This window comes from Numenius arquata, chromosome 12, assembly GCF_964106895.1.
Source record: "Numenius arquata chromosome 12, bNumArq3.hap1.1, whole genome shotgun sequence".
Taxonomy (NCBI): domain Eukaryota; kingdom Metazoa; phylum Chordata; class Aves; order Charadriiformes; family Scolopacidae; genus Numenius; species Numenius arquata.
This window is the reverse complement of record NC_133587.1, coordinates 39,279,108-39,293,066: the sequence shown is the minus strand read 5'-3', so window position 1 is coordinate 39,293,066 and position 13,959 is coordinate 39,279,108. Positions and strand designations below refer to the sequence as shown.

General features: G+C 37.6%; 1 protein-coding gene across 1 annotated transcript in view; it reads left to right on the top strand.

The window, feature by feature from the left end:
• Positions 1-12,651, top strand: part of LOC141471217 (sodium channel protein type 5 subunit alpha-like) — a 34,403-nt gene extending 21,752 nt beyond the window's left edge. Inside the window, exons 17-26 of the mRNA XM_074157638.1 lie at positions 138-258; positions 2,945-3,099; positions 3,734-3,916; positions 4,144-4,251; positions 5,898-6,176; positions 6,665-6,718; positions 8,446-8,587; positions 9,216-9,316; positions 9,739-10,009; positions 11,453-12,651. Of these exons, the coding sequence (XP_074013739.1) occupies positions 138-258; positions 2,945-3,099; positions 3,734-3,916; positions 4,144-4,251; positions 5,898-6,176; positions 6,665-6,718; positions 8,446-8,587; positions 9,216-9,316; positions 9,739-10,009; positions 11,453-12,651 (2,613 nt within the window). The remainder of the gene's footprint in view (positions 1-137; positions 259-2,944; positions 3,100-3,733; positions 3,917-4,143; positions 4,252-5,897; positions 6,177-6,664; positions 6,719-8,445; positions 8,588-9,215; positions 9,317-9,738; positions 10,010-11,452) is intronic.
• Positions 12,652-13,959: the final 1,308 nt, after the last annotated feature.

Here is a 13,959-nt window from a genome sequence, read left to right as displayed (position 1 = left end):
GCTCCATTACTGATGCTACTTGAAATATTAGAACACAGCCAAGTTTTATTTTTGAATGTTATTTGTTCATTGATGTATTTATTCACTTGGAGCCAAATGCAGAAAGAATCCATACCTGATCTTATTTTGCTTGGTAGTTTGACGGTGTCAGCTCTTCTGAAGGCAGCACAGTGGATCTGACAAATCCTGAAGATCTTTTGAGGCAGATTCCAGAGTTTGCTGAAGACTTCAAGAATCCAGAAAAATGTTTTCCAGAAGGTAAGGCTCTCGTGGCTTCACTACTGGGAAGTGAGAAGAGTCAAAACATGACTCATTTCTCTAGTGATGCTGTGCCAATAGGATGAGGTTATTTTCAGTTAATTTTAGTTTTCTGGAAATCAGATAAATAGTCTAAATCATTGTCCCTCTCTAGTCAACAGAGAGATTGTGGCAACTGAAAAATAAACCCCCTTTCCTTAAAAGCCAATTGTTTCTAACTGGGACCTAGGCAGTAGTATAGACCCGACCCCCCAGAAAATTAGATCACTATAGTGAGGTGAGATGAATTTCACTCTATTGGACAACATCAAAATCACTTTTGGTGTTTAACATAAACGAAATGTCTGTGATCAGATCTCACCTGACAACGGCCACTGAAACAAGGCACTTGGCACATCAGATTTGCTAGTACTTTGCAACAGTATAAATGTTTATTCCTTGAATAGCATTGAAGGCAACAAATGAGTGAAATAAGTAGAGAGAAGCTGTTAGGATGAAGCTGAATTTCTACTGGGTGATAATCAGTAGGGAATCTTGGAATCCCTTCTCAAATCTTTGTACAACATCTAACTTTATAAGTTGTTACAGGATACCATGTACTTTTATGAATTCTTCCTATCCAAACGTGTAATAACATGTGTTTTTCATAAGCTACAAAGAAATAGCTCTTGAGATTTTACTCAAATAACTGTCGCTACTGACAGCCAGGGGTAATCACTGCACTCTCAGTCGTGAGAGAATAAATTACATCAAGTCAGTCTACAGGCTCATTTCTTCCAAGTATGTTGAATTAAATGAATTATAACTGTGGTAAAATACTTCCTGGTGTTCCAACTTGGTCTTTGCTCACCCAGTCAGCCTGGCTGACCACCACCATTTTCACCCATTCCCTGAGTTTTCTTTGATTCTCTTGTTTTCTGCACATTCAAACTTCCCTGAACCACAAAATGATGAGGAGGGGCTTCTCCAGCCTCGTGTATGTGGAGCTCATCAGCAGGTCCCACAGCTCTCTGAGCTTGTTCTCCTCCTCCACTCCCAAAGGCAAAGCTTTTCTCTTGTCATCCCCTTCCCATTCAAGCACTGCTTCCCATATATTTTATCTGATGAGAACATGGATAAATTGAAACTGGCTGCAATTACTCCCATCCCCTCATTGCCCTCCCTGCCCTGCTGCTCCTATTTTTCTTTTTTCTTATTTTCTTTCCTTTTCTGGGTCAATGAAACTTCAATGCACAATAGAAATGCATGCATGTAGAAATTATTCAGTTAGAGAGATGTTGTACCTGAATGCAAAGTGTTCTCTGTGTAGTGATTATATATATATTTACTATTATGTTTTACATCATAAATCCTGAGATCCACTGTACCTACATTGCAGTTTGCTTTCTCCAGAAGAAAAACTCCATAAATATTGCATTAATAATACATGTCAGATTTCTGAGCTACAGGTTTTTTCAGAACTACTTTATCGATGGCGTTTTTTGCCAGTATAGCCATTAGAACAAAACAAATGAAGAAATTTCTTTCCCTGATCCAGAGAAGAAATGTGAAATATCTTGTTTTGTACTCTGTAGTCCCAGGCTGGAGCCTGCCTGCTGTGGCCAAACCGCTAGAGAACTCAGCTGAAGGTGCAGCAAATCTGTATCTAACACAGATTTGTGAACAAAAAAAAAAATAAATAATCATTGTCTTGTGCAAGTGCCACTCCCTGCCTCATCTCAATCCGAGATCCACATCACTGGGGAAACTGGGATTACTGAAAGAAAAATGCTTAAAATATTTTGCATATATTATATCCAATAATATATATGATTTATACAATACTATATAATACGTGTGTAAGATATCATATATATGACACATAGATACATTAATTTTTTTCATGCTTGGAAATGACAGAAACCTTCTGACTAACACTTTTCACATTATTGAAAACATGAATTAGCCTAGAGGAAGGAAATGTTTGCCTATGTTAATGTTTGCCTATGTTAATGTTAGCCTGTGTTTGCCAATGTTAATTCTTGGCAAAATTAGTAAGTAAACAATTCCAGGATTTTGTAATGGGGTGATCAGGAAACAGTAGGTGGCCCTCCCTGGCATCATTGTCTGCTCTAAGACAATCTGGTGAGCTTGAAAGGAGATGTCTCCTTCTAGGGAGTTTACAATATGACATATTCTTGCAAGTTACATGGTATAAAACCACTCCATACATTCAGAACCAAATAAGTAAGTGAATAGACCTTGCAAGGCAGGGTATAATGCTGCAACATTGAAGACAACTGCTTACTTTCTCTACCTCTCAACCTTTTTGTTCCTGGGTTTCTCACCTCTGCTTTCGAAACAGTGTGCAGAAACTGGGAAAGGCTTTTTTAACATCAACTCTTCCCATAGCCTTCAGGTTTTGTGTGCCCAAACAGCACTGAAAGCGTTGCCATCATCTCAGAAATATCTTGAAACCATGCAAAATTGTCCAAAGGCACTCTTATATTACATGTATATAAATAGGAATTAAAAGGCAAACAAAATTAGATATTTTCTGTTGTTTTGGGTTTTTTTTTCATCATGGCAAAACATGAAAAAAAAAACCAACAATGATGCAGTTAATGTGACACCAAAAGTTTTTTGAGCAACTCCTCACATGCACGTGCATTCCTTCCATGCTTCCATTGCTGTTTCTCTCTTTCAGGTTGTGTTCGATACTTTCGTTGTTATGTGGGTAGTGCCATAAAGTTTGGAGGAGAAAGATGGTGGAATCTGAGAAAAACCTGCTACCAGATTGTTGAACACTCCTGGTTTGAATCCTTTATTATATTTATGATTCTTCTGAGCAGCGGAGCACTGGTTAGTGTATCACAGTTTCATGTATTTATTTAGAAGCATTTTTAGCTCTAATTTTCAGGCAGAGAAGTTGTTTTTAGCAGAAAACATAGTGAATATCTTTGAACTCATCAGGAGAAAAAGAGGTTTCACATAGCAGTCGTTTATTCACTATTACAATTACTGCAAATCAATTATTCATGTTATTACAAATTATGAGAGAGAGTGAACAATGCTAAAAATAAATAACTCGGAAGCTGTTTCTATTCTCTCTTTACTGGATTTTTCTGGCTTTCTCTGGAAGTTGTTTCATAGTTGGGAAATTATCTTTTTTATGTCATCAAAACAAATAAGTTAATACTAATTTGTTCTCTTGAAAGTATATTTTTGCAAATTCATTTCAAGAAGTTTATGCTTTTCTCCCAGGATCCCATTGTGCATGATGTGTGTCCACATAGGTGCAGTACATAGACAAAAAGAATGACAAGGGACAGGGGGAAGTAAAATTTTATGAGTGGACATAGATTTGAGTAAAAGGTGGGGTTTAGATCTGTGTAAAATACATAATGAATGATGAAGAGGTCTTAATGATGTTAGACTTTCATTTTATAAAGTTCACGTCTGACTTTTGCCATTTATCTGTATATTATGATTTCAGGCATTTGAAGACATCCATATAAATGAGAGAAAAAGCATTAAAATTATGTTGGCATTTCTTGACAAAATGTTCACTTTCATCTTTTTTCTGGAGATGCTCCTGAAATGGGTGGCCTACGGCTTCAAGAAGTATTTCACCAATGCCTGGTGCTGGTTGGACTTCCTCATTGTGGATGTAAGTTCTGCCTTTGGCATTTCTACGTGGGTCCTGATGTAGGATGCAGTAGTAGAATCACTGTTTTGTGGATGCAAAACTAAGACAGTACTCTTACCTACTTTCATGATGGTCTTGGGATATTTCACTCTGGGAGCTGAAAATATGGGGAGATTTTATTTTTTTTAAAAAAAAACAGGAATAAAGGAAACAGATACCAGGACATTGTTAATATTTTGTTTTGTCTTCCCACTCAGATCTCTTTAATAAACCTGTTTGGCAGTGCATTTGCCCCCATGAGATCTCTTAGGACTCTTCGAGCTCTGAGACCCTTAAGAGCATTGTCACGATTTGAAGGGATGAGGGTAAGACTGAATATAAATTAAAGCCTGTTATTACTAATAAGCATGTGACAGGTTTGTAACTCATGCCTGTGACTTTATGAAGTTCACAAGATTACCTCAAGTTCAGTTTAGGACCTATAAAATGAATTTTTAAATGGCATTTTTTCTGCACTCCTCTGCACTTGGCTGCTCCTTACAGACTGTCCTCAGTAATCAATCCTGAGTGCCATGGAAACTAAAGCTAGAGTAGGCAGAACTTTGTTCCATTGCTGCTCAGTCATTCTTGTGTCCCTGTCTTACTGAGATAGCCAAAAATAAAACAAAGAATCAGAATTGTGAGCACAGTTCATTCATTTTTGAAGATCTCCATTCTGCAATCTTTTACTGGGTTGATTTACAAAAACTTCAGAGTATTGAGAGGTACTTTGCTCAAATTGTCATCCTTTCAAAAATCTGGAGTGTGTGTAGAGTATTTTCTGCCTTTTTCCATCAAAGAAGCACCTGGAACAATATGAAGCTGCCAGACATTAATTACGTTTAATTACAAATCTACCATTGTGCAAATGCAGATAAAGATTCCCCCAGCCATATGCAAAACGCATCCATATACTACAATGGGAAACGGCATGATAACCACAGGAGTATTTGGGCAAAAGTCTGGTCTATGGAACACACTCTGGCCTGTGAGAACAGGTGATAGAAATGCATACGGCGTCACTGTCACACCTTTACATGGGAATGCAACCTCAATGCGCCTGAGATATAGATCACTTTTGGATATCTTCTGGGAGTGACACTGAAAGCTCACCGATTGCAATCTTGTCACTGTGAAGGCAAAGAGAAATTGCATTAAATTAATTAACAGAACGTATCAAATTTTCCATGTCTGGAGTCAATTTTGAAATGGATACCATCGTACTTTCTGTCTTGCTATGCAAAATGTGTGTGATACGGTCTTCAGAATCAAAGCTTTTTTATTTTTCTTCTGATCCATCGAGTTCTTCTTTTCTGCCTGTTGGCTGAATTCACTGTCTTCACTGTGAAACTCAAAGATATATTCTCATAATTTCCTTACACTGCCCCATTTTATGAAGCAATCTGTTATGTCTTAGCATGCACTTAAAACTTACATGGACATTTTCTGTGATTATACAGCATCTAACATAGAAAAATAACTAGCTGCCCAAACACAATCATAATCCACTAAAAATAATAGAACTACCAAAATACCAGTGGACAGCTATTGCTGATCTTTTTAAAAACTACTTTCTACAGTCTTAATAATACAGTCCTCTGCACTAGTGCTTATGGGTGAATACTTCAAAAATTTTATGTTATAAAAGTTTAAAACCAACAAGCAAGCAAAACATCCCCCAGTCCAAAGCCAAGGGAAAGTCATCAAAAGAGGATGGACTCACATTGTAGTATACTTAAGTGAAAGTGACTCACAGCAGCCCCAAAAGTACCAACTATTCCTTTGAAAGCCTAAAAGATACTATGGACCTTTGAATGGGTTCAAGATACCCATGCCAGCTGTGACTAATATTTACATGGAAAATATTAGGTTTCTGTTTGCTGAGATCACTAAGGTAGAATGCTTATTGCACGGAGAAAATACTTGAGCCATCTTTGCTTAAGTGTATTTTTCCTTTCCCATTTCGTGCAAGGTGGTGGTCAATGCCCTCGTGGGAGCCATCCCTTCCATCATGAATGTTCTGCTCGTCTGCCTCATCTTCTGGCTCATCTTTAGCATCATGGGAGTGAATCTGTTTGCTGGGAAATTTGGGAAATGTGTGAATCTGACGGAAGAAGATTCAGAAATAAATCCTTCGATCAATAACAAAACAGACTGTAGAATGTATAACAACACAGGAAAAATATTCTGGGTGAATGTTAAAGTCAACTTTGATAATGTTGGCTCTGGCTACCTGGCTCTTCTTCAGGTGGTAAGTACTGCTTGCTTTCACTAGCCAGTTCCATGTCAGATGGGCTTGACCTCCTGCTAACTCCTAACTCATCTCTTTGGCTGATGGAAAAGAGCAGTATAATACAGCTGTTCAAACTACACAGGAGGGCTGTTCAAACACCAGTGCTATTTGAGCACACAAATGGGAAAAGGGGAACAAATTAGACCCCACTGTGAATTTACAGGTGATAAAGTAAGCATCTGGTGGACAAGTGCTGTTTCAGCCTCCAGCAGGTTCATGAGCCTGAGAGCTGGAGGCAATCTCAGAAGGAATTCTGGGGCAAACACTAACCCTAAGTCTGAAAACACCACATATACAGCAGGGCCAAATTTCCTTAAAGTTGGAGTTTGTTGAGGTGTGACCACACCAAAACCTCTTTTTCCAGTCAGCGTCATTCAGATATTGCAAATTATGTGAAGACTTTTACCCTGAAAGTTCAACAGGTTTTCCATAATCTCTCATTCTAGGCAACATTTAAAGGTTGGACGGACATCATGTATGCAGCAGTAGACTCACGAGAGGTCAGTCACTACATTCAAACTGTATTTTTTTGTTAATGCTACTTCTTTCTGCAAAAGCGTTATGAATTTTTCACTTCACATTTGCTGTTTGGCTGTGCTAAATCTTTCCAGTAATTATTTTTATCAGCTGATGTAAACATTTTGTCTGCAAATGAGTCATAGTATCCTAAAGCTGGTCTGTTGTAATGGGGAGATGGTTCCAGATCTACCCACCTAAACGCAGTTACCTATAGTGCAAGTTCTCCAGGTGAGTTTGCCTCCAAGTGCCCTCTATGGTTAACAGAGGTCTAGTCAATGTGTTCAGAGGCATCGAGGGAGCATATATTCAGCTGAGCATCTCTTTATACTATATTGACTCTACTAATAACTGGATGTCCATCAGCAAGCGGGGGAGTTAAGTGTTCCCACTCATGTGGAGGCACCTACCTTCATGCATCTTCTTTTATGCAACCCAAGTCCGCTTTGAAACATAAACTCAAATTTCATCAAGAATTGAGATATTGTGGATAAGCAACCATTTAAAATACATTATCAGGCATCACTAGTACTATTTTGCCTACTGTTCATATTGCCGGTAACATTTGCTGCCTTATCAGAAGTAACATCCAATGTTATACAGAACCAAGCAGTATGTCTTCAGAGGTGAAGAATTTGAAATAAAGGGGCTATGCTAATTTGATCATACCTTCAAAGGAATCACAAAATTTTAAAAGTAACTGTTTAAGAAAATGGGTGGGGTGGGTGTCTAATATTTTTTGTGTGTGTGTTTCAATTTGAAAAACTGTTTTTCTTGTTCTGGTTTTTGTTTTGTCCTTAGTAAGCATAGAATAACTTTTTGCTAAGGAGAAAAAAACATATTTCAGCCAAGGTTCTTAATGGCAAGAGCTTGGCATTAGACTTGTAAATAGTTTGCTTGATTTTTCAAGTACTGAGCAATTTACAGCCCCTGTTCTTATTGGAAGAAGCTGAACTGATGCTTCTGAAATGCTTATGAAAATCATGTCAAGAATGTACAATTCGGTAACTATTTCTATTGACTTTAGTAGGGCCTCAATCAATTGCAAATGGTAAGATTTTAAGATAGGTTGGAAAAGAAAAAAACCACCCCCCAACAATCAGCTTTCCTGAAAAAAATAATATTTTAAAGTAAAAATAAACCTCATTCACCATTAGTCAGACTAAGTTTTGTTCTGCAAGTTTTTCAGTGCAAATCTATCAGTATGAATTAAATTATTCTGTTCTGCAATGATCTAGCCAGAAACTACATAAATAAACATTATAAAATAAATCAAATCAATGAGTTGTTGTAGTATAAACACTTTGTAGTACTATTATTTTAAGCCATATTTTCTGGTTAGTTATATTTCAGGTGTTGTGCTTGGTGTATTATTTTGTTAAGGTTCATGTTTAATTTCAAAAGAGATAGCAGTCAGCATCTGAGCAATAATGTCCCTATGAGGTCCTAGAATTTTGATGCGCTTAGTAGTCATGAAACGAATGTTACTTTCTTCCACTATTTCATACCCCTTCCAGAAGTATCATATACATACAATATTTTGTGTTATGCACTACTGGTAGTTTTAAACTTTTGTCAGAATTAACAGTAGGGCTGTAAATCTTAGTTCCTCCTGGAATCAACTTGTGAGAGGATCTGCAATATGAAGATTATTTTGAATTGAGTCCATGTTGTTATTAGTAATTTTTCATGTTGCTTCTCATTATTGCAGAAAAATGAGCAACCGCAAATGGAGTACAGTCTATTTATGTATCTCTACTTTGTGAACTTCATCATCTTTGGATCTTTCTTTACCCTGAATCTCTTTGTTGGTGTTATTATTGACAACTTCAACCAACAAAAGAAAAAGATAAGTATATCGGTTGTGCTCCCAGGCACTTACTATGTCTCGAGAAATGCTATCTTTTGAGAACAAGGTCCTTGCTATATATAGAATCTTAAAATTCTACTGGGATTTACAAGAGCATTAGTAATTAAGTTAGCAGAAGTAACACCCAGGATGAGTTTTTTCTTCCTTTCTTTCCCCCTATAACTTGAACACTCAGCCCTTTCCCAACAACTCAAAGGCAATGACATTTTCTCTACAGCTCCTTAAAATGTTCTTCCTTTTTGGGAACTGAGCACGACAGGAGCCTTGTTATTTAGAAAGTGGTCTGGTACAGATGCTCTGAGAATTATTTTGGATATTCAACAAGAACAGGATGTGGGAAGCCAGGGAAAGATTTGTTCCTGTCTAGGTGTGCAGCAGGTCCTTTGTTTTCATGCTTTCTGAGCCAGCTGGGTTTCACCCCAGGACTTCTGCTCTGTGAATGGATGGTTTGTGCCACTCTGTTTTTTGGACACGGTTTCACGTTATGAAAAGGACTAGTACCAGCAAGATATGAAAAAGGAAGGAATGTTAGTTTCCAGCATTTTAGACTTTGTAACTAAAATAGTGCTGCTTTCTCACCGAATAACAGTGACATTTCTTTATATACTTAGGTGGGGAAGATATCTTTATGACAGAAGAACAGAAAAAATATTACAATGCAATGAAAAAGTTAGGATCCAAGAAACCTCAAAAACCCATTCCAAGACCATTGGTAAGACTGTCTCAATTCTTCAAAATGGAAATACATTGCAAAAGTGCAATTTAATTCACTGAAAAGTGCATATGGTTATATATTGTATATAAATAATTTATACTGTCTTTACATTGATACTCAGAAAGACCTCTAAAGTCAATTCCATACCAAAAAGTTGCACTGAAAGATTTTGCAGGTTAAATATTTATTAAGTTCTCTGCATAAATGTTGCTGGGTTTTACACTCACCTTGGAACTGATTAAATTTCAGGATGGAAAGGTATTTTCAATGTCATCTTTACATTCTACCTTTCTCAAACTTCTCTGATTTCAGCATAATTGAGTAACTTTGCTACACAAAAATTGGAGCTGTTGGAAACGTGTACAGATGAGTATTCCTTACTTTCATAACTGATGTCAGATGTATTTTTTTTCCTCTAGAACAGATACCAAGGGTTTCTTTTTGACGTTGTAACACGCCAGGCCTTTGATGTTGTAATCATGATTCTCATCTGCCTTAATATGATTACCATGATGGTGGAAACCCATGAGCAAAGTAAAACGAAGACTGATGTCCTTAACAAAATCAATATACTCTTCGTTGCCATCTTTACCGCAGAATGTGTTCTGAAGTTGGTGGCTCTGAGGCAGTACTATTTCTCAAATGCCTGGAACATATTTGATTTAGTTGTTGTGATCATGTCACTTGTTGGTAAGTAAAATTGGTTTGGCAAATTACTGTATCAATTACTATTCTTTTCAGAAAAAAAATAGTTAAGATTTATCAACTAGAAATGGATGTTGAATGGAAATCATAATACTGTAAAGCCTTGAGGAAAAAGAACTAACCCTCTCCCCCCCAATTATATTAAAATAATATGAAATAAGATTTTTTTTTAAAATTTCTGCTCTTTTCTTTTAATAAAAGTTTTGTTTTTTTTTTAAAAAAAAGTGGCTGTGTTATGTAAAATCTTTCATAATGGTTCTTCAGATAGTGGTGTGTTTTTTTTTTTTTCCCTAGTCTGAAAGACAGAATGAATAACCCATCATACCGTTACCACCTTACGTGATGATTTCTGTTGTGCCAACTAAAAAATATTTGATCAGATAAAAATTACTGGGTTTTGTCATCTGTTTTTTAACAGAGAATTGAAATACATATAATATATGAGGACTGGAATTAGATTATAGACTATAGAAGTCAGTTTCTGGAAACTCAGGCATAGCTGATTGAAAATAAGGATTCACATGGTATAACAGGATAGAAAAGAATAACACAAATGTATTAGCTTTTATTTGAAGGGATTGCAATAGAAGAATGGAGTAAAGAGCTCTTCTGCCAATTTGAGCTTTCTGCCAATTTAACTATTCCTAGGGCCAGTACTGCCAAAATAGCAGAAGGCATTTAGGGGAAGAAAATATTTCGTTTCTTTAGTTTGACTTCTGTTTTGAGTAAGTAAGATTCCAGTAAGAATATGACTTTTCCTTAAGAAATTAAATTCCTGGAGTGGAAATTCAGAAAAATGTATCCAAAACACCTAAACCTAGAAAAAATAAATCTCTTCTAGTGCTACCAGATCTGTAATTTTTTCATGCAAACTAAAGATAAAGTAACATCCATGTGTAGCTATGTCCCTGAATGAACTATAAGCCATTGTAAAGTGGCATACACAACTTCTGTGTTCATCAGTGGGTTTGTTTATACATATTTTGACTATATTATCTAAATGATGACTATGGCATTGTTGTTATATCTTGTTTTCTTAGTTTAGCTTTGTAGTTCCAGTATTTACAGTCAGATTTAGAAGGTAAATACATAACCTTCATCTGCTGAACTATTCATACAACCAGTGTCAAAGGCAACCATCAGTCAATGAGTGTTGACTGATATGGATATTTGAAGTTGTGCACAGAAAGGTGCTTGCCATCCTTAGTGCAATAGGTACTATCTCCTGGTGGCTGAAGAATGTGGTTCATAATTGCTGAATTCTACAGCTATTTTTTCAACTCTAACCTCTATTAAGAGTTGTTCTGCTAGGGTCTTAGCGCACACACATCAGATATTTTTCAACTGTACAGATATTATTATTTCATCCTACTTACTAGTTAACCAGAAATGTGGTATTCTAACCAATTGTTATCCTTTCCATTTTAGCCTTACTGCTTTCTGGCATTGGTAAAGCGTTTGAACATTTCTTACCACCTACACTCTTCAGGGTAATTCGCCTGGCTCGGGTTGGGCGTATACTGAGACTCATCCGGGCTGCCAAAGGAATTCGAACTCTGCTTTTTGCGTTAATGATGTCCCTACCTGCTCTATTTAACATTGGCCTCTTGCTTTTTCTGGTTATGTTCATTTATGCTATTTTTGGCATGGCTAACTTTGCCTATGTGAAGATGGAAGATGGCATTGATGATATGTTCAACTTCCAAACCTTTCCTAACAGCATGCTCTGTCTCTTCCAAATCACAACATCAGCTGGCTGGGATGGTCTTCTCAGTCCTATTTTAAACACTGGACCGCCATACTGTAATCCAAACATAACTGGTACTATAGGCGAATGTGGTAAACCTGCCATAGGTATTATTTATTTTGTAAGTTACATCATTGTATCATTTCTCATTGTTGTAAACATGTATATAGCTGTTATTCTGGAGAACTTCAATGCTGCTACTGAGGAAAGTACAGAGCCTTTAGGGGAAGATGACTTTGACATCTTTTATGAAATCTGGGAGAAGTTTGATCCTGAGGCAACTCAGTTTATAACTTTCTCAGCACTTTCAGACTTCGCAGATGCTCTGGCTGAACCTTTACGTGTACCAAAACCAAACAAAGTTGAACTCATAGCAATGGACCTGCCTATGGTCAGTGGAGATAGGATCCACTGCTTGGATATCTTGTTTGCTTTTACCAAACGAGTGTTAGGAGATTCCGGGGAGATGGATACTCTTAAAGTGCAAATGGAGGAGAAGTTCATGGCTGCCAATCCGTCCAAAAAATCCTACGAGCCAATCTCCACTACTCTCAGACACAGACAAGAGGAAGCTTCTGCCACTGTCATCCAGCGTGCCTACAGGAGTCATTTGCTCCTGCGCTCCATAAAGCAGGCTTCTTACCTGTACCATTGCAGAACTTGCAATGGTGACACTCTTGGAGGTGCTGCTCCTGAACAAGAAGGACTTATTGCATCTATGATGGGTGAAAACTACAATGGGAGTCCTGACAAGTCTGAAACTTTGTCCTCAGCATCCTTTCCTCCATCATATGACAGTGCCACAAGAACCAGCAGTGGCAATCTCATGGTTGAGAATGGAGAAATTACAGGTAATCAACAACCTCCAGACATTAAATAGTTCATCAATGACAGCGTTGTTAAGAATATTTTAACATGTTCACAGAAGCTGATATTGTAAATACATGTCAGCTGAGGCAGCCTCCCTATTAAATAAAGTCTGTTGATCATCATCAGTTAACCATAGTTAGGTATGATCGCTTAACTGTGGTAGCTGCTAAATTGTAGCTTTTGACTACGTTGTGTTCAGCCGCCCAATATTTACATATGAACAGACAGAAGCTGTGAAAGGTTTTGGATGCGTTTGATCAAGGGCACCCCACTGCAAAGCAGCTCCCATGGTACCTGAATGCTGCGGTGTATTCACAGCAGCGATCGATAGACAACATCTGCTGATGTTACCCCTGGTGAAGGAAGCAGAGAAAAGCCCAAGAAGCAGCAGATCTACTAGAGAACAGGAAAAGAATGTCAATGTTAAGATAAACGGCCAAAGGAAAAGGAGCTAAAATTTACCCATAGTCCATTCCTAATGGGTACTCTCATAAACCTGTTAAGCAAATGGCTGCTGATTTATTTTTTCTTCTTTTTTTTAACATTTGGGGACTGATGTGCCACAGACATAGCCACTGCATGATCCACAGATATGCCACAGTGTAGTGGACTTCTTCCAATATGATCAATTTACAGAATAAATCATGGCATGTATGCTACTGTACTTGTGTTACTGCAGATTAATGAAAGAATAAATACAACTCTTCATATTACAGAAGTTGTGTTGAGCTGAGTAAAATCTTGCTTTATATTTTGTCTGTGAGGATTATTTCTTTTAACCCATTTTTCCTCTGGCAGCGAGGTGAAGATAGCCGTGCTGTGTGTCTATCAGTCACTCCATAACAAATTGTGTTTATTACAAACCTTCCTCAAACTTCACAGAATGGTTAGTTTCATGCTCAAGTTCATTCCTGCCATCGCGGTAGAGAAGAAAGACACAAATGAGCATTTCCACTGGGGGTGAATTGGCAGCACCACTTCAGATGACATCAGAAACCGGAATGGGGAGGACTAGAGGGGCCCTGTCTGGGCTGCCCTTGGTCATAGTGATGCGCATCATCCATGGCCGTGGAGCGAATCCTTAACCTAAGATAGATGAGGTAGATGTGTCCCATTGGTGGTAGGAGTCTTTCCCCCTTCTTCCTGTGCTTCTGTGACGGGAGGACCAGTTTTGTCCTGCAAAGATTAGAAGAAACCAAAGCATGAGTAATGTAGACAGGAAATCTGGGTTGAAGCATTTGGGTCTGGGGTTAACAAAAGACTAAGGATGTAATCATAAGCTGTGCTTCTCATGAAATTATGTGTACACGTGGTCTCT